At 42.9% G+C, this 18,589-nt stretch overlaps 1 protein-coding gene across 8 annotated transcripts in view; it reads left to right on the top strand.

Annotated features, from left to right (window-relative positions):
* The window catches only part of LOC110498199 (echinoderm microtubule-associated protein-like 1), a 113,683-nt gene that overhangs the window by 25,038 nt on the left and 70,056 nt on the right, over positions 1-18,589 (top strand). For 2 of the 8 annotated variants that reach the window (XM_090211584.1, XM_036955200.2), the window contains exon 1: positions 15,631-15,765. The exons of 4 other annotated variants lie outside the window; for them this stretch is intronic. In XM_090211584.1, the coding sequence (XP_090067710.1) occupies positions 15,699-15,765 (67 nt within the window). In that variant the 5' untranslated portion in view covers positions 15,631-15,698. Of the gene's footprint in view, positions 1-14,889; positions 15,766-18,589 lie in introns of those variants that run through there. 2 more of the 8 variants (XM_036955201.2, XM_090211583.1) reach the window with 2 other exon arrangements.

Genomic DNA, 18,589 nt, shown 5'->3' with positions numbered 1-18,589 from the left:
GCTGGTTATGTTATGATACTGGCTGGTTATGATACTGGATAGTTATGTTATGATACTGGCTGGTTATGTATTGTTACTGGCTGGTCATGTTCTGATACTGGCTGGTCATGTTATGATACTGGCTGGTTATGTTATGATACTGGCTGGTTATGTTATGATACTGGCTGGTTATGTTATGATACTGGCTGGTTATGATACTGGCTGGTTATGTTATGATACTGGCTGGTTATGTTATGATACTGTCTGGTTATGTTATGATACTGGATGGTTATGTTACGATACTGGCTGGTTATGTTATGATACTGGCTGGTTATGGTATGATACTGGCTGGTTATGTTGTGATACTGGCTGGTTATGTTATGATACTGGCTGGTTATGTTATGATACTGGCTGGTTATGTTATGATACTGGCTGGTTATGATACTGGCTGGTTATGATACTGGCTGGTCATGATACTGGCTGGTTATGTTATGATACTGGCTGGTTATGTTATGATACTGGCTGGTTATGTTATGATACTGGCTGGTTATGTTATGATACTGGCTGGTTATGTTATGATACTGGCTGGTCATGTTCTGATACTGGCTGGTCATGTTATGATACTGGCTGGTTATGATACTGGCTGGTTATGTTATGATACTGGCTGGTTATGTTATGATACTGGCTGATCAGGTTATGATACTGGCTGGTTATGTTATGATACTGGCTGGTTATGTTATGATACTGGCTGGTTATGTTATGACACTGGCTGGTTATGTTATGATACTGGCTGGTTATTGTATGATACTGGCTGGTCATGTTATGATACTGGCTGGTTATGATGCTGGCTGGTTGTGTTATGATACTGGCTGGTTATGATACTGGCTGGTTATGATACTGGCGAGCTATGATACTGGCTGGTTATGTTATGATACTGGCTGGTTATGTTATGATACTGGCTGGTTATGTTATGATACTGGCTGGTTATGATACTGGCGAGCTATGATACTGGCTGGTTATGTTATGATACTGGCTGGTTATGATACTGGCTGGTTATGATATTGGCGAGCTATGATACTGGCTGGTTATGTTATGATACTGGCTGGTTATGTTATGATACTGGCTGGTTATGTTATGATACTGGCTGGTTATGTTATGATACTGGCTGGTTATGATACTGGCGAGCTATGATACTGTCTGGTTATGTTATGATACTGGCTGGTTATGTTATGATACTGTCTGATTATGTTATGATACTGGCTGGTTATGTTATGATACTGGCTGGTTATGTTATGATACTGGCTGGTTATGTTATGATACTGGCTGGTTATGTTATGATACTGGCTGGTCATGTTGTGATACTGGCTGGTTATGATACTGGCTGGTTATGTTATGATACTGGCTGGTTATGATACTGGCTGGTTATGATACTGGCTGGTTATGTTATGATACTGGCTGGTTATGTTATGATACTGGCTGGTTATGGTATGATACTGGCTGGTTATGTTGTGATACTGCCTGGTTATGTTATGATACTGGCTGGTTATGTTATGATACTGGCTGATTATGTTATGATACTGGCTGGTTATGATACTGGCTGGTTATGATACTGGCTGGTCATGATACTGGCTGGTTATGTTATGATACTGGCTGGTTATGTTATGATACTGTCTGGTTATGTTATGATACTGGCTGGTTATGATACTGGCGAGTTATGATACTGGCTGGTTATGTTATGATACTGGCTGGTTAAGTTAGGATACTGGCTGGTTATGTTATGATACTGGCTGGTTATGATACTGGCGAGTTATGATACTGGCTGGTTATGTTATGATACTGGCTGGTTATGTTATGATACTGGCTGGTTATGTTATGATACTGGCTGGTTATGATACTGGCTGGTTATGATACTGGCTGGTTATGTTATGATACTGGCTGGTTATGGTATGATACTGGCTGGTTATGGTATGATACTGGCTGGTTATGTTGTGATACTGGCTGGTTATGTTATGATACTGTCTGGTTATGTATTGATACTGGCTGGTTATGATACTGGCTGGTTATGATACTGGCTGGTTATGATACTGGCTGGTCATGATACTGGCTGGTTATGTTATGATACTGGCTGGTTATGTTATGATACTGTCTGGTTATGTTATGATACTGGCTGGTTATGATACTGGAGAGTTATGATACTAGCTGGTTATGGTATGATACTGGCTGGTTATGTTATGATACTGTCTGTTTATGTTATGATACTGGCTGGTTATGTTATGATACTGGCTGGTTATGATACTGGCTGGTTATGATACTGGCTGGTTATGATATGATACTGGCTGGTTATGGTATGATACTGGCTGGTTATGGTATGATACTGGCTGGTTATGTTGTGATACTGGCTGGTTATGTTATGATACTGGCTGGTTAAGTTAGGATACTGGCTGGTTATGTTATGATACTGGCTGGTTATGATACTGGCGAGTTATGATACTGGCTGGTTATGTTATGATACTGGCTGGTTATGTTATGATACTGGCTGGTTATGTTATGATACTGGCTGGTTATGATACTGGCTGGTTATGATACTGGCTGGTTATGTTATGATACTGGCTGGTTATGGTATGATACTGGCTGGTTATGGTATGATACTGGCTGGTTATGTTGTGATACTGGCTGGTTATGTTATGATACTGTCTGGTTATGTATTGATACTGGCTGGTTATGATACTGGCTGGTTATGATACTGGCTGGTTATGATACTGGCTGGTCATGATACTGGCTGGTTATGTTATGATACTGGCTGGTTATGTTATGATACTGTCTGGTTATGTTATGATACTGGCTGGTTATGATACTGGAGAGTTATGATACTAGCTGGTTATGGTATGATACTGGCTGGTTATGTTATGATACTGTCTGTTTATGTTATGATACTGGCTGGTTATGTTATGATACTGGCTGGTTATGATACTGGCTGGTTATGATACTGGCTGGTTATGATATGATACTGGCTGGTTATGGTATGATACTGGCTGGTTATGGTATGATACTGGCTGGTTATGTTGTGATACTGGCTGGTTATGTTATGATACTGGCTGGCTATGTTATGATACTGGCTGGTTATGTTATGATACTGGCTGGTTATTGTATGATACTGGCTGGTCATGTTATGATACTGGCTGGTTATGATGCTGGCTGGTTATGTTATGATACTGGCTGGTTATGTTATGATACTGGCTGATCAGGTTATGATACTGGCTGGCTATGTTATGATACTGGCTGGTTATGTTATGATACTGGCTGGTTATGTTATGATACTGGCTGGTTATGTTATGATACTGGGTGGTTATGTTATGATACTGGCTGGTTATTGTATGATACTGGCTGGTTATGTTATGACACTGGCTGGTTATTGTATGATAATATCTGGTCATGTTATGATACTGGCTGGTTATGTTATGATACTGGCTGGTTATGATACTGGCTGGTTATGATACTGGCGAGCTATGATACTGGCTGGTTATGTTATGATACTGGCTGGTTATGTTATGATACTGGCTGGTTATGTTATGATACTGGCTGGTTATGATACTGGCGAGCTATGATACTGGCTGGTTATGTTATGATACTGGCTGGTTATGATACTGGCTGGTTATGATACTGGCGAGCTATGATACTGGCTGGTTATGTTATGATACTGGCTGGTTATGTTATGATACTGGCTGGTTATGTTATGATACTGGCTGGTTATGTTATGATACTGGCTGGTTATGATACTGGCGAGCTATGATACTGTCTGGTTATGTTATGATACTGGCTGGTTATGTTATGATACTGTCTGATTATGTTATGATACTGGCTGGTTATGTTATGATACTGGCTGGTTATGTTATGATACTGGCTGGTTATGTTATGATACTGGCTGGTTATGTTATGATACTGGCTGGTCATGTTGTGATACTGGCTGGTTATGATACTGGCTGGTTATGTTATGATACTGGCTGGTTATGATACTGGCTGGTTATGATACTGGCTGGTTATGTTATGATACTGGCTGGTTATGTTATGATACTGGCTGGTTATGGTATGATACTGGCTGGTTATGTTGTGATACTGCCTGGTTATGTTATGATACTGGCTGGTTATGTTATGATACTGGCTGGTTATGATACTGGCTGGTTATGATACTGGCTGGTCATGATACTGGCTGGTTATGTTATGATACTGGCTGGTTATGTTATGATACTGTCTGGTTATGTTATGATACTGGCTGGTTATGATACTGGCGAGTTATGATACTGGCTGGTTATGTTATGATACTGGCTGGTTAAGTTAGGATACTGGCTGGTTATGTTATGATACTGGCTGGTTATGATACTGGCGAGTTATGATACTGGCTGGTTATGTTATGATACTGGCTGGTTATGTTGTGATACTGGCTGGTTATGATACTGGCTGGTTATGATACTGGCTGGTTATGTTATGATACTGGCTGGTTATGTTATGATACTGGCTGGTTATGTTATGATACTGGCTGATCAGGTTATGATACTGGCTGGCTATGTTATGATACTGGCTGGTTATGTTATGATACTGGCTGGTTATGTTATGATACTGGCTGGTTATGTTATGATACTGGGTGGTTATGTTATGATACTGGCTGGTTATTGTATGATACTGGCTGGTTATGTTATGACACTGGCTGGTTATTGTATGATAATATCTGGTCATGTTATGATACTGGCTGGTTATGTTATGATACTGGCTGGTTATGATACTGGCTGGTTATGATACTGGCGAGCTATGATACTGGCTGGTTATGTTATGATACTGGCTGGTTATGTTATGATACTGGCTGGTTATGTTATGATACTGGCTGGTTATGATACTGGCGAGCTATGATACTGGCTGGTTATGTTATGATACTGGCTGGTTATGATACTGGCTGGTTATGATACTGGCGAGCTATGATACTGGCTGGTTATGTTATGATACTGGCTGGTTATGTTATGATACTGGCTGGTTATGTTATGATACTGGCTGGTTATGTTATGATACTGGCTGGTTATGATACTGGCGAGCTATGATACTGTCTGGTTATGTTATGATACTGGCTGGTTATGTTATGATACTGTCTGATTATGTTATGATACTGGCTGGTTATGTTATGATACTGGCTGGTTATGTTATGATACTGGCTGGTTATGTTATGATACTGGCTGGTTATGTTATGATACTGGCTGGTCATGTTGTGATACTGGCTGGTTATGATACTGGCTGGTTATGTTATGATACTGGCTGGTTATGATACTGGCTGGTTATGATACTGGCTGGTTATGTTATGATACTGGCTGGTTATGTTATGATACTGGCTGGTTATGGTATGATACTGGCTGGTTATGTTGTGATACTGCCTGGTTATGTTATGATACTGGCTGGTTATGTTATGATACTGGCTGGTTATGATACTGGCTGGTTATGATACTGGCTGGTCATGATACTGGCTGGTTATGTTATGATACTGGCTGGTTATGTTATGATACTGTCTGGTTATGTTATGATACTGGCTGGTTATGATACTGGCGAGTTATGATACTGGCTGGTTATGTTATGATACTGGCTGGTTAAGTTAGGATACTGGCTGGTTATGTTATGATACTGGCTGGTTATGATACTGGCGAGTTATGATACTGGCTGGTTATGTTATGATACTGGCTGGTTATGTTGTGATACTGGCTGGTTATGATACTGGCTGGTTATGTTATGATACTGGCTGGTTATGGTATGATACTGGCTGGTTATGGTATGATACTGGCTGGTTATGTTGTGATACTGGCTGGTTATGTTATGATACTGGCTGGTTATGTATTGATACTGGCTGGTTATGATACTGGCTGGTTATGATACTGGCTGGTTATGATACTGGAGAGTTATGATACTAGCTGGTTATGGTATGATACTGGCTGGTTATGTTATGATACTGTCAGTTTATGTTATGATACTGGCTGGTTATGTTATGATACTGGCTGGTTATGATACTGGCTGGTTATGATACTGGCTGGTTATGTTATGATACTGGCTGGTTATGTTATGATACTGGCTGGTTATGGTATGATACTGGCTGGTTATGTTGTGATACTGGCTGGTTATGTTATGATACTGGCTGGTTATGTATTGATACTGGCTGGTTATGATACTGGCTGGTTATGATACTGGCTGGTTATGTTATGATACTGGCTGGTTATGTCATGATACTGTCTGATTATGTTATGATACTGGCTTGTTATGATACTGGCGAGTTATGATACTGGCTGGTTATTTTATGATACTGGCTGGTTATGTTATGATACTGGCTGGTTATGTTATGATACTGGCTGGTTCTGTTATGATACTGGCTGGTTATGTTATGATACTGGCTGGTTATGTTATGAAACTGGATGGTTATGTTGTGATACTGGCTGGTTATGTTATGATACTGGCTGGTTATGTTATGATACTGGCTGGTTATGTTATGATACTGGCTGGTTATGATACTGGCTGGTTATGATACTGGCTGGTCATGATACTGGCTGGTTATGTTATGATACTGGCTGGTTATGTTATGATACTGTCTGGTTATGTTATGATACTGGCTGGTTATGTTATGATACTGGCTGGTTATGTTATGATACTGGCTGGTTATGTTATGATACTGGCTGGTCATGTTATGATACTGGCTGGTTATGATACTGGCTGGTTATGTTATGATACTGGCTGGTTATGATACTGGCTGGTTATGATACTGGCGAGCTATGATACTGGCTGGTTATGTTATGATACTGGCTGGTTATGTTATGATACTGGCTGGTTATGGTATGATACTGGCTGGTTATGGTATGATACTGGCTGGTTATGTTGTGATACTGGCTGGTTATGTTATGATACTGGCTGGTTATGTATTGATACTGGCTGGTTATGATACTGGCTGGTTATGTTATGATACTGGCTGGTTATGTTATGATACTGGCTGGTTATGTTATGATACTGGCTGGTTATGTTATGATACTGGCTGGTTATGGTATGATACTGGCTGGTTATGTTATGATACTGGCTGGTTATGTTGTGATACTGGCTGGTTATGTTATGATACTGGCTGGTTATGTATTGATACTGGCTGGTTATGATACTGGCTGGTTATGATACTGGCTGGTTAAGTTATGATACTGGCTGGTTATGATACTGGCGAGCTATGATCCTGGCTGGTTATGTTATGATACTTGCTGGTTATGTTATGATACTGGCTGGTTATTTTATGATACTGGCTGGTTATGTTATGATACTGGCTGGTTATGTTATGATACTGGCTGGTTATGTTATGATACTGGCTGGTCATGTTATGATACTGGCTGGTTATGATACTGGCTGGTTATGATACTGGCGAGTTATGATACTGGCTAGTTATGTTATGATACTGGCTGGTTATGTTATGATACTGGCTGGTTATGGTATGATACTGGCTGGTTATGTTGTGATACTGGCTGGTTATGATATGATACTGGCGAGTTATGATACTGGCTGGTTATGTTATGATACTGGCTGGTTATGTTATGATACTGGCTGGTTATGATACTGGCTGGTTATGTTATGATACTGGCTGGTCATGTTATGATACTGGCTGGTTATGATACTGGCTGGTTATGATACTGGCTGGTTATGTTATGATACTGGCTGGTTATGATACTGGTGAGTTATGATACTGGCTGGATAATCATGTTATGATACTGGCTGGTTATGATACTGGCTGGTCATGTTATGAAACTGGCTGGTCATGTTATCATACTGGCTGGTTCTGATACTGGCTGCTTATGTTGTGATACTGGCTGGTTATGTTATGATACTGGCTGGTTATGTTATGATACTGGCTGGTTATGTTATGATACTGGCTGGTTAAGATACTGGCTGGTCATGATACTGGCTGGTTATGTTATGATACTGGCTGGTTATGTTATGATACTGGCTGGTTATGTTATGATACTGGCTGGTTATGATACTGGCTGGTTATGTTATGATACTGGCTGGTTAGGTTAAGATACTGGCTGGTTATGTATTGATACTGGCTGGTTATGATACTGGCTGGTTATGATACTGGCTGGTTATGTTATGTTACTGGCTGGTTATGTTATGATACTGGCTGGTTATGATACTGGCGAGCTATGATACTGGCTGGTTATGTTATGATACTCTCTGGTTATGTTATGATACTGGCTGGTTATGATACTGGCGAGTTATGATACTGGCTGGTTATGTTTTGATACTGGCTGGTTATGTTATGATACTGGCTGGTTATGTTATGATACTGGCTGGTTATGTTATGATACTGGCTGGTTATGATACTGGCTGGTTATGATACTGGCGAGCTATGATACTGGCTGGTTATGTTATGATACTGGCTGGTTATGTTATGATACTGTCTGGTTATGTTATGATACTGGCTGGTTATGATACTGGCGAGTTATTATACTGGCTGGTTATGTTATGATACTGGCTGGTTATGTTATGATACTGGCTGGTTATGTTATGATACTGGCTGGTTATGTTATGATACTGGTTGGTTATGTTATGATACTGGCAGGTTATGTTATGATACTGGCTGGTTATGATACTGGCTGGTTATGTTATGATACTGGCTGGTTATGTTATGATACTGGCTGGTCATGTTATGATACTGGCTGGTTATGATACTGGCTGGTTATGATACTGGCTGGTTATGTTATGATACTGGCTGGTTATGATACTGGCGAGTTATGATACTGGCCGGCTAATCATGTTATGATGCTAGCTGGTTGTGATTCTGGCTGGTCATGTTATGATACTGGCTGGTTATGATACTGGCTGGTCATGATACTGTCTGGTTATGATACTGGCTGGTCATATTATGATACTGGCTGGTTATGATACTGGCTGGTCATGATACTGTCTGGTTATGATACTGGCTGGTTATGTAATGATACTGGCTGGTCATGTTATCATACTGGCTGGTTATGATACTGGCTTGTTATGTTGTGATACTGGCTGGTTATGTTATGATACTGGCTGGTTATGTTATGATACTGGCTGGTTATGTTATGATACTGGCTGGTTATGATACTGGCTGGTTATGATACTGGCTGGTTATGTTATGATTCTGGCTGGTTATGTTATGATACTGGCTGGTTATGATACTGGCTAGTTATGTTATGATACTGGCTGGTTATGTTAAGATACTGGCTGGTTACGTTAAGATACTGACTGGTTATGTTATGATACTGGCTGGTTATGATACTGGCTAGTTATGTTATGATACTGGCTGGTTATGATACTGGCTGGTTATGTTATGATACTGGCTGGTTATGATACTGGCTAGTTATGTTATGATACTGGCTGGTTATGTTATGATACTGGCTGGTTATGATACTGGCTAGTTATGTTATGATACTGGCTAGTAATGATACTGGCTGGTTATGTTATGATGCTGGCTGGTTATGTTGTTTGACAGTTTCACACCTATCCTATTATATTGAGGAAGGAATAAGGACATTGTACAATATATTTTTTTACAACCAAAATATTGATTTGTGGATGGATGAACCCAACACATGAATGACTGTACTGCTGATTAACATGAACAGTTCACCACATAGTGTAGCTTCTGGGTTTATAGGTCAAGATTGTATTCCTGATGATATTCCGCACAAAAAAAATTCTGTGAGTGATGATTTTACTTGTATGGACAGTTTCTGTTGCTTGGTGAGACATACTGCAAACAGGGCTTTCCTGTGACGACTTTAGCTAAGAGCCATTGGTGGTGAGAGTCAGGCAGGCGCAGGTTGTCATTTCAGAAAGAGACTGCATTTAGTAGAGGTCTGAACACAGGAGAAACACACACACACACACACGCACGCTTACACACACACGCTTACACACACACACACACACACACACACACACACACACACACACACACACAAACACACACACACACACACACACACACACACACACACACACACACACACACACACACACACACACACACACACACACACACACACACACACACACACACTCCACTGCTATTTCCACTCTCCCTTCCACAGATGGGAACATTAGTAGGAAAGGAGGTGATGACCTGCTGTCACCAGTCTTATTATGTTCACACTATCCGGCTCTCACAGCCAGATGAGCCAGTGTAAGATGGAATAGAGCTTCAGTCTGAGGCTCTGACAGTGTGCTGCCCAGACCGCTGATTACCCCTTCATGAACCTTGACCCTCATTACTCAGGCTCTCTCTCAGCCCATCAGACAGACTAAAACCATTTTGGTTCCTGTTTTAATTTGTGTCCTCAGATCTCCAACAGACACATTGGGGTTGACCTAGCCTCATCCCTAGGCTAGGGTTGGCCAAATAATTGACTAATAGGCAATTTGTGTGACACACCCCAGTAACACCGGAACACTTGGTGAAATACCTTTACACAAAGACAGACGTTTTGGCTGCGATCCATTTAGAGCATATTGGGTGCCCTCAGATCTCTCCAAACGGGACAAATTGAGGTTGACTCCAATGTTTGACTAAGGCTAGGGGGACTTAGTTTTGGGACGCACCCTAGTAAAAACACATTGGGATCATCAGCTTCCAGGCAGATGGTAGGTACATCATAGAGAAAGGGATTAATCCTCTCGGACAGCCATCTACCTTTGATTGTGGCTTTAATCCTGGCCCACTGGCAGACTGGCAGGCCCTGTCTAATACTGCTCCAAAGCTGTGGGGGGGGGGGGGGGGGGGGGGGGGGGGGTGAGGGGTTGGGGTGGGGGAACAGGGCGGGGGGGCAGGATGAGGGGACAGGGTGGCGGATTGGGCGGTGGGGGTGGGGTGAGGGGGACGGGGTGAAGGGGAGTAGATCCCTCCTCCAGGTGCCACCCGCGGGATAACCCTGCCTCACTTCCCCTCACCCAACCATTGTATTACCTCACCCTCTCCTTCCCTAATCTAGAACTGCCCTCATAAAGACTTGGGGAGCTACAATAGAATATACACTCTAATCTGACTGGATTCTAATTTAGCCACAGTAAGGCTTTCCTCAGACAATATTGTGATTTTCAGTTGAGGACATCTAAAGGAAAGACGCACCACTTTGTTTTATACATCGGCATATGTCTACATTCGTGTTCGTTGTTGTGTGTGTGTAAATTTGTATGACATACCACTATGCCAGGAGAAAAACAGATCAATATAAACTTGAACAGACATATAAACATCTTTCAAAAGGGTATCCCCCATCATTCACATTGTGATGCAGAAGGAAAAAAATGGCCGAGTGAAGGCAACAACGTTTGTGATACAGACAGATCCAGTAGTGTCTCCAACATCGTTGATATACAAACACTACACAGGGGAGCCTTGTTCGCTCCTGTAGGTTGCCAAAAAATAGAATTCTTAAGAGGGGCTTTATCCTGTTGTGTAGTAGACTAGCTAGGTGGAACAGAACAGAGTGCACAGTGCAATCCCTTGAGGGGAAATAGAAGAGAACGCTCCACCACCAGTATCCACCAGAGATACCTAGCCCCGGTCTGTTCTAGGGTCAGTAGAAAAGCCCCTAACAAATCGCTAACGTGCTCCGAGACAAAGCAGTTCAGGTTGAAACAGATCTGAAATCTGTCTCTTCTTGCATCCATGTTTTTGGGCCCTGTTTCCTGTTTTCAGAACAGTGCGAGGAGTGTTTGAGAAGTAAATATAGGTCACAGTCATCTTTATGTATATATTTTTCTTTCCATCCCACGCCAGGTGCATGAATAATTGAAAGAGGTTTTCCCCCGTGACGGCTGCAGTCAGGAGCCCCAGGTTAAAATGTAGAGACGGTATTTCTCCCTCCCTCCCTCCCTCCCTCCCTCCCTCCCTCCCTCCCTCCCTCCCTCCCTCCCTCCCTCCCTCCCTCCCTCCCTCCCTCCCTCTCCTCCCTCTCTCTCCTCCTTCCCTCCCTCCCTTTCCTTCCTTCTCATCCTCCCCTATCTCTTCTTTGACGGCTGCAGAAAATCCCCAGTCAAAATGTAGAGGCACTTTCCATCCCCCCTCCCTCCCTCCCTCGCTTCTTTCTCTCCACCTCTACATCTTCTTTGATGAATACACTGTCTGCTTTTAAAAGACAGAGAAGGCTGATAATAACAATGCTGATTGTATTCAACCACCTTCTTGTTTAGCTTCTTGGGAAAATGGAGTGGGAAGATGTGACTTCACATTGTTTTGTGACTTTGTGAACCAAATCCCTCTCTGACCCAGTCTGCCTCCAGAGCCAAATATTGTGGAACGTTGCAGATAGGAATGTCACAAATAGACCGGATGTGATTCCTTGTTCCGCTTGTCATCTATTTCTATCTACCCGTTGAACTCTGACCGGTAGACCGGGACACTCTTCTACAATATAAGTCCCTATTCTTTGCTAGTCTCAGCGAATCTCCATCTCTTCTCTGTGTTACACTTCCATCTGTTTCTGGTCTTTTTCTCCTGAATGGACGGATCCCTCTCTTCTCTTGGATTCCTCTCTTCTCTTGGATCCCTCTCTTCTCTTGGATTCTTCTCTTCTCTTGGATTCCTCTCTTCTCTTGGATCCCTCTCTTCTCTTGGATCCCTCTCTTCTCTTGGATCCTTCTCTTCTCTTGGATCCCTCTCTTCTCTTGGATTCCTCTCTTCTCTTGGATCCCTCTCTTCTCTTGGATTCCTCTCTTCTCTTGGATTCCTCTCTTCTCTTGGATCCTTCTCTTCACTTGGATTATTTTCTTCTAAGGATCCCTCTCTTCTCTTGGATCCCTCTCTTCTCTTGGATCCCTCTCTTCTCTTGGATTTTTTTCTTCGCTTGGATCCCTCTCTTCTCTTGGATCCCTCTCTTCTTTTGGATTCTTCTCTTCTTTTGGATCCCTCTCTTCTATTGGATCCCTCTCTTCTCTTGGATCCCTCTCTTCTCTTGGATTCCTCTCTTCTCTTGAATTCCTCTCTTCTCTTGGATTACTCTCTTCTCTTGGATTCTTCTCTTGGATTCTTCTCTTCTCTTGGATTCTTCTCTTCGCTTGGATTCTTCTCTTCTCTTGGATCCCTCTCTTCTCTTGGATTCTTCTCTTCTCTTGGATCCCTCTCTTCTATTGGATCCCTCTCTTCTCTTGGATTCCTCTCTTCTCTTGAATTCTTCTCTTCTCTTGGATTACTCTCTTCTCTTGTATTCTTCAATTGTTTTGGATCCCTCTCTTCTTTTGGATCCCTCTCTTCTCTTGGATCCCTCTCTTCTCTTGGATTCCTCTCTTCTCTTGAATTCCTCTCTTCTCTTGGATTACTCTCTTCTCTTGGATTCTTCTCTTCTCTTGGATTCTTCTCTTCGCTTGGATTCTTCTCTTCTCTTGGATCCCTCTCTTCTCTTGGATTCTTCTCTTCTCTTGGATCCCTCTCTTCTCTTGGATTCTTCTCTTCTCTTGGATCCCTCTCTTCTATTGGATCCCTCTCTTCTCTTGGATTCCTCTCTTCTCTTGAATTCCTCTCTTCTCTTGGATTACTCTCTTCTCTTGTATTCTTCAATTGTTTTGGATCCCTCTCTTCTTTTGGATCCCTCTCTTCTCTTGGATCCCTCTCTTCTCTTGGATTCCTCTCTTCTCTTGAATTCCTCTCTTCTCTTGGATTACTCTCTTCTCTTGGATTCTTCTCTTCTCTTGGATTCTTCTCTTCGCTTGGATTCTTCTCTTCTCTTGGATCCCTCTCTTCTCTTGGATTCTTCTCTTCTCTTGGATCCCTCTCTTCTATTGGATCCCTCTCTTCTATTGGATCCCTCTCTTCTCTTGGATTCCTCTCTTCTCTTGAATTCCTCTCTTCTCTTGGATTCTTCTCTTCTCTTGGATCCCTCTCTTCTCTTGGATTCCTCTCTTCTCTTGGATTCTTATCTTCGCTTGGAATCTTCTCTTCTCTTGGATCCCTCTCTTCTCTTGGATCCCTCTCTTCTCTTGGATCCCTCTCTTCGCTTGGATTCTTTTCATCTCTTGGATCCCTCTCTTCTCTTGGATCCCTCTCTTCTTTTCGATTCTTCTCTTCTTTTGGATCCTTCTCTTCTTTTGGATCCCTCTCTTCTCTTGGATTCCTCTCCTCTTGGATTCCTCTCTTCGCTTGGATTCCTCTCTTCTCTTGGATGCCTCTCTTCGCTTGGATTCTTCTCTTCGCTTGGATTCTTCTCTTTGAAACCGAGAAAGAGCTTTACTCTATATTTATTAATATCCATTCAGTTTCTCTCGTATCATTGGCTCTTTTGGGATTATTATTCTGGCAGGAAGGTTTCTAACAGCAGGCTAGAAGAGCTGAAAAACAACACAGCAACTCACTTACTATATCTCATTTCCTTCTACTAGCTGCCACCTTCTTCCTTGTTTCCCTTTATTCCATTCCTTTCTGGTGATCATAGGCTGTCTCACTCTCCTTTCTCTCTCTCCTCTCTCTCTCGCTCTCCTTTCTCTCTCTCTCTCACTCTCACTCTCTCTCTCACTCTCCTTTCTCTCTCTCTCTCTCTCTCTCACTCACTCTCACTCTCTCACTCTCCTTTCTCTCTCTCTCTCTCCCTCTCCTTTCTCTCTCTCTCACTCTCCTTTCACTCTCTCTCCCTCTCTTTCACTCTCCTTTCTCTCTCTCTCTCGCTCTCTCTCTCTTTCCCTCTCCTTTCTCTCTCTCTCTCTCCCTCTCTCTCACTCTCCTTTCTCTCTCTCTCGCTCACTCTCTCTCGCTCACTCTCTCTCGCTCACTCTCTCTCGCTCACTCTCTGTGTCCTCTCTAGGCAAGAGGGAGGATCTGTGTTTTGAAAGAGGCCCAACCCCCTCTGCTCTCACTCGTCCACAGTCAGTGAAAGGCCGGGCCGGGGAACTCTGTCCAAGGCATTATCCAAACACTCACACTCACACGCACAAACACTCTCTCTCTCTCTCTCTCTCTCTCTCTCTCTCTCTCTCTCTCTCTCTCGTACACACACACACACAGAGTTTCTCTCTCTCGCTCTCTCTCTCTCTCTCTCTCTCTCTCTCTCTCTCTCTCTCTCCCTCCCTCACACACACACACAGAGTTTCTCGCTCTCGCTCTCGCTCTCTCTCTCTCTCTCTCTCTCTCTCTCTCCCCCTCCCTCTCACACACACACACACACACACACACACACACACACACACACACACACACACACACACACACACACACACACACACACACACACACACACACACACACACACACACACACACACACACACACACACACACACACACACACAGTCTCTGCTGCCAGAGCTCCACTTACAGCTCAAGCCTCTCAAATCTGTTTTTCTTGTTGAGATCAGCACACGGTTTAACGCCACACAGCTGCAACTGGAGAGAGGAGAGAGGGGAGAGGAGAAGAGGAGAAGAGGAGCAAGAACCTGTGTTTTGAACTTCTCCCGGACGTTCACCCTCTAATCTTTTGGAGTTTGTCCTCAGGACCATTCAAAGAAAAGGAGGGTCTGAGTTCACGTGACATAATCATAGTGAATGGGCTGCCATGTTAACTGACACGGGTAGCCTGACCCGGGAAAACTGGATGTTGAATAGAGGAAGAGCCTCGGTGGTAGAAAGCAACCGAAAGTAACGCGAACTCAGCGGGAGGAGAGAGAGGGAACAAGAGAGGAGGGAGTGGAGGAGCACGGTGGAAGTCCAGAATGGAGGACGGGTTCTCCAGCTACAGCAGCCTCTATGACACCTCTTCGCTGCTGCAGTTCTGTAACGGTAAACTAACCTCCTTCTGTTCAACAATCTGTCTGTGTGCTTAACATGAGATGTCACCACTGCCTGTTTAAACTTAACCCCGAAGAGGCAGTCCCTGCCGGCAGGGCTGTTATTGCAGCCGTGAGGCTATTAATAGAGCTCAAACTTCACTTGAGGCTTTGATGAAAGTGAGTGTTTATCCTTGGTGCTGAGAAGAAGATGTCTTGTGTGGAAGACATAGATGGGATTGTAGGCTATAACATAGACCAAATTCAGACATAGCTTGGAACAATATTACAATTTAGAGTTTAACCATGCAGAGCCGTAAAAAAAATATACGTATCATTCAAAACCTTGTGAGGAAATGTTTCTGCCAAGAATCTGGGTCGAAAGGATTGTCAACACCCTCTGCAAAAATGTCAACCGACAGGGATAAAAAGCTAAACATGTGGATGAGGAAAAGGATAAGGGATATAAACAAATGTCTGATCTTACACCGCTGGTTTCCATTTCAGTTTGGTCTGTGGCTCTTGTGTTCTTATAAAGCGTTGTGATGTGCTGATTGCCATCAGCTCGTATACTGGACAGTTCAAGTGTGATGATGGCTGGAGACAGGAAGTGGAATTGGGGTTGCAGGTTATTAGTAGAGTGTGTGAAGGTGCATGACACATCACTTTGTCACAACCAATCAATCTCTCTTATCAACACAGCCTGATGTCTGCCCAGATACAGGAGACACTGTCTGACATACTTACTTAGAGCTCTGCTGAGCCAAAGGGAGTAGATTGCCTCTAGACGCTGGTCTTGTTTTAATTTTGCATTTCGCCCACTAATGGCTAAGGTTAGGATTTGGATAGGGAAACTGATCCTAGATCTGAACCCTGGAGCAAAATAATCAGAATACTCAAACCTCATCTAAGGATGTGGTTGGTTAATGAGTTATAGAAGGTTGACGTTATAGAACTGAATTACCATTGTTGGGAAATGATACTGATAGTGTGCTGTGTGATGTGCAGGACTTGATCATGTCAAAGAGTAACTCAGGCATGCTGGGTAACCTGAAAAACAGGTGTCAAGCTGGATCAACAGAAGTAAAGCTTCCTCCTCCGAAGATGACGTTGACCTTTTACACGGTTAATAATGATCCTGTAATCTGACTGAAAGAAGAAAAGTTACTGCAATGTGACATACTGTTTACTTGCTCTCACTAAAGGGTGTTTAATAATTCACACACATACAGAAGTATTGGGTCGAATAAGTACAAGAGTCAAGTCAAAATCACCTATAACGGCGTTGTCAAACACAAAAAATCTCTGGGTTTTGAATGCTCTCAAGTCTCCCAATTGGCACAGAACCACACCCTAGTCTGACGTGGTTGTCATTTTCTACATTTTGTAGTGGGTCATGATACTGCTGTGTAAGTGAAAAGCTTGCGTGCTCTTCAAAACACTGCCTTACGCAGTTGGTAATTACTTCAGAAAGTCCTGTTCCCTCTTACAAGCCAGAAGACGAAACATGCCAAGCTGTTGTGAATCTGTTGCCAGGGATTTTCCAATGTTCTCTCGCTGAGACTGTCATACTGACTGGGGGGGCTTGGTTCATATCAGGCGAGAGGGCCTCATTGTTCCAACTACACACTCATTGGGTAAGTGTGTAGTCTGGAGGCTCTGAGATCACCTAATGGTGCGCTGGCCAGCTGTGGAACTGCCTGTAAAAGTGATGTCATTTTGTTCTTGAACGCTTCATGTGTTAGTGATCAGCCAACCAGAATAATGGCAGGGGGACTGGGTCAGCGACTCGGCAAACTACAAAAGCACGCTTTTGTCCTGAGGAGATGGGCTGCTAAGGGAAATTAGCCCCATTAGCAGTGCAGTAGAACTGTATTTCTAGAAGACGATCTACGGTATTGAATGTATCAAATCAAATCAAATGTATCCTCCACACCTCAGGAATGCCTTTAAATGAAGATGGATTAAAGATGTTTGTTGTTGTTGTTGCTGTTACTATCCCTTGGTGTCTGACTTAATACTGACAGTGGATGAGCTGGTCGTATTCACTTAGTGTTGTTATGAATGATCAGCCAATAGAAAACAAACTGGTAAATCCAGAGAATTCGCTGTCTTTCCCTGGCAACAAGATGGAAGTTACTTCAGATTTCACTAGACATCCTTGTCACTGCCCTACATCCCCTCTCCTCTAGGGCCTGCAGTGCTGGCATTACCCACAGCGTCACCAATGTCGCCAAGAGATCGGTACTTGGCACACCAACAGAGCGGCACAGTTCCCTCCCCCCTTTTGGTTTATGTAAAGCCATTAATGCAAGCACATGCAACGGGATTAGGGTTAGTAACAAACCAACAAAAACAGACAGACAGAAGGTGGAGGGCAGGTCGGGTTGAAGAAACCTGTTTGTGCTGTTAAGGCACCATCAGGATGTTCTAATTTAACCGCCCTTATTTTCCTCCTCTTCGGAGATGAGTTCACGGCTAATGTTCTGCGATGTTGCTTCTGTTGTACAATACGAAGTCATAAACTGCTCTGCTCCCGAGGTCTGTGGAGTGTCTTGTCTGAAGCTGTAGCCTTGTGTTGCTGCTGAGTGGCTGTAGCTGCCCTCACTGTTGCCAGTTCAGAAATGATACTACCTATGTAATGGCAACCGTCTGATCGGCATGTGATGTATGAATCATCTGCTTTTATAAAACAATGTACGCTACCTAGCAGTGCTAATTTTGGCACTATTTTTTAAAATGTAGTCTAGTCTTAGTAGTTTTGACAAAAATATTAAGTCTTAGTCACATTTTTGTCTTTTGAATAAGGATTTGATCTAGTCATTTTCAAAATGACG

This window comes from Oncorhynchus mykiss, chromosome 19 (assembly GCF_057628025.1).
Source record: "Oncorhynchus mykiss isolate SJ-2025 chromosome 19, ASM5762802v1, whole genome shotgun sequence".
Lineage (NCBI taxonomy): Eukaryota > Metazoa > Chordata > Actinopteri > Salmoniformes > Salmonidae > Oncorhynchus > Oncorhynchus mykiss.
Note: the sequence above shows the minus strand (reverse complement) of the source record. Positions and strands in the feature narration are given on the sequence as shown.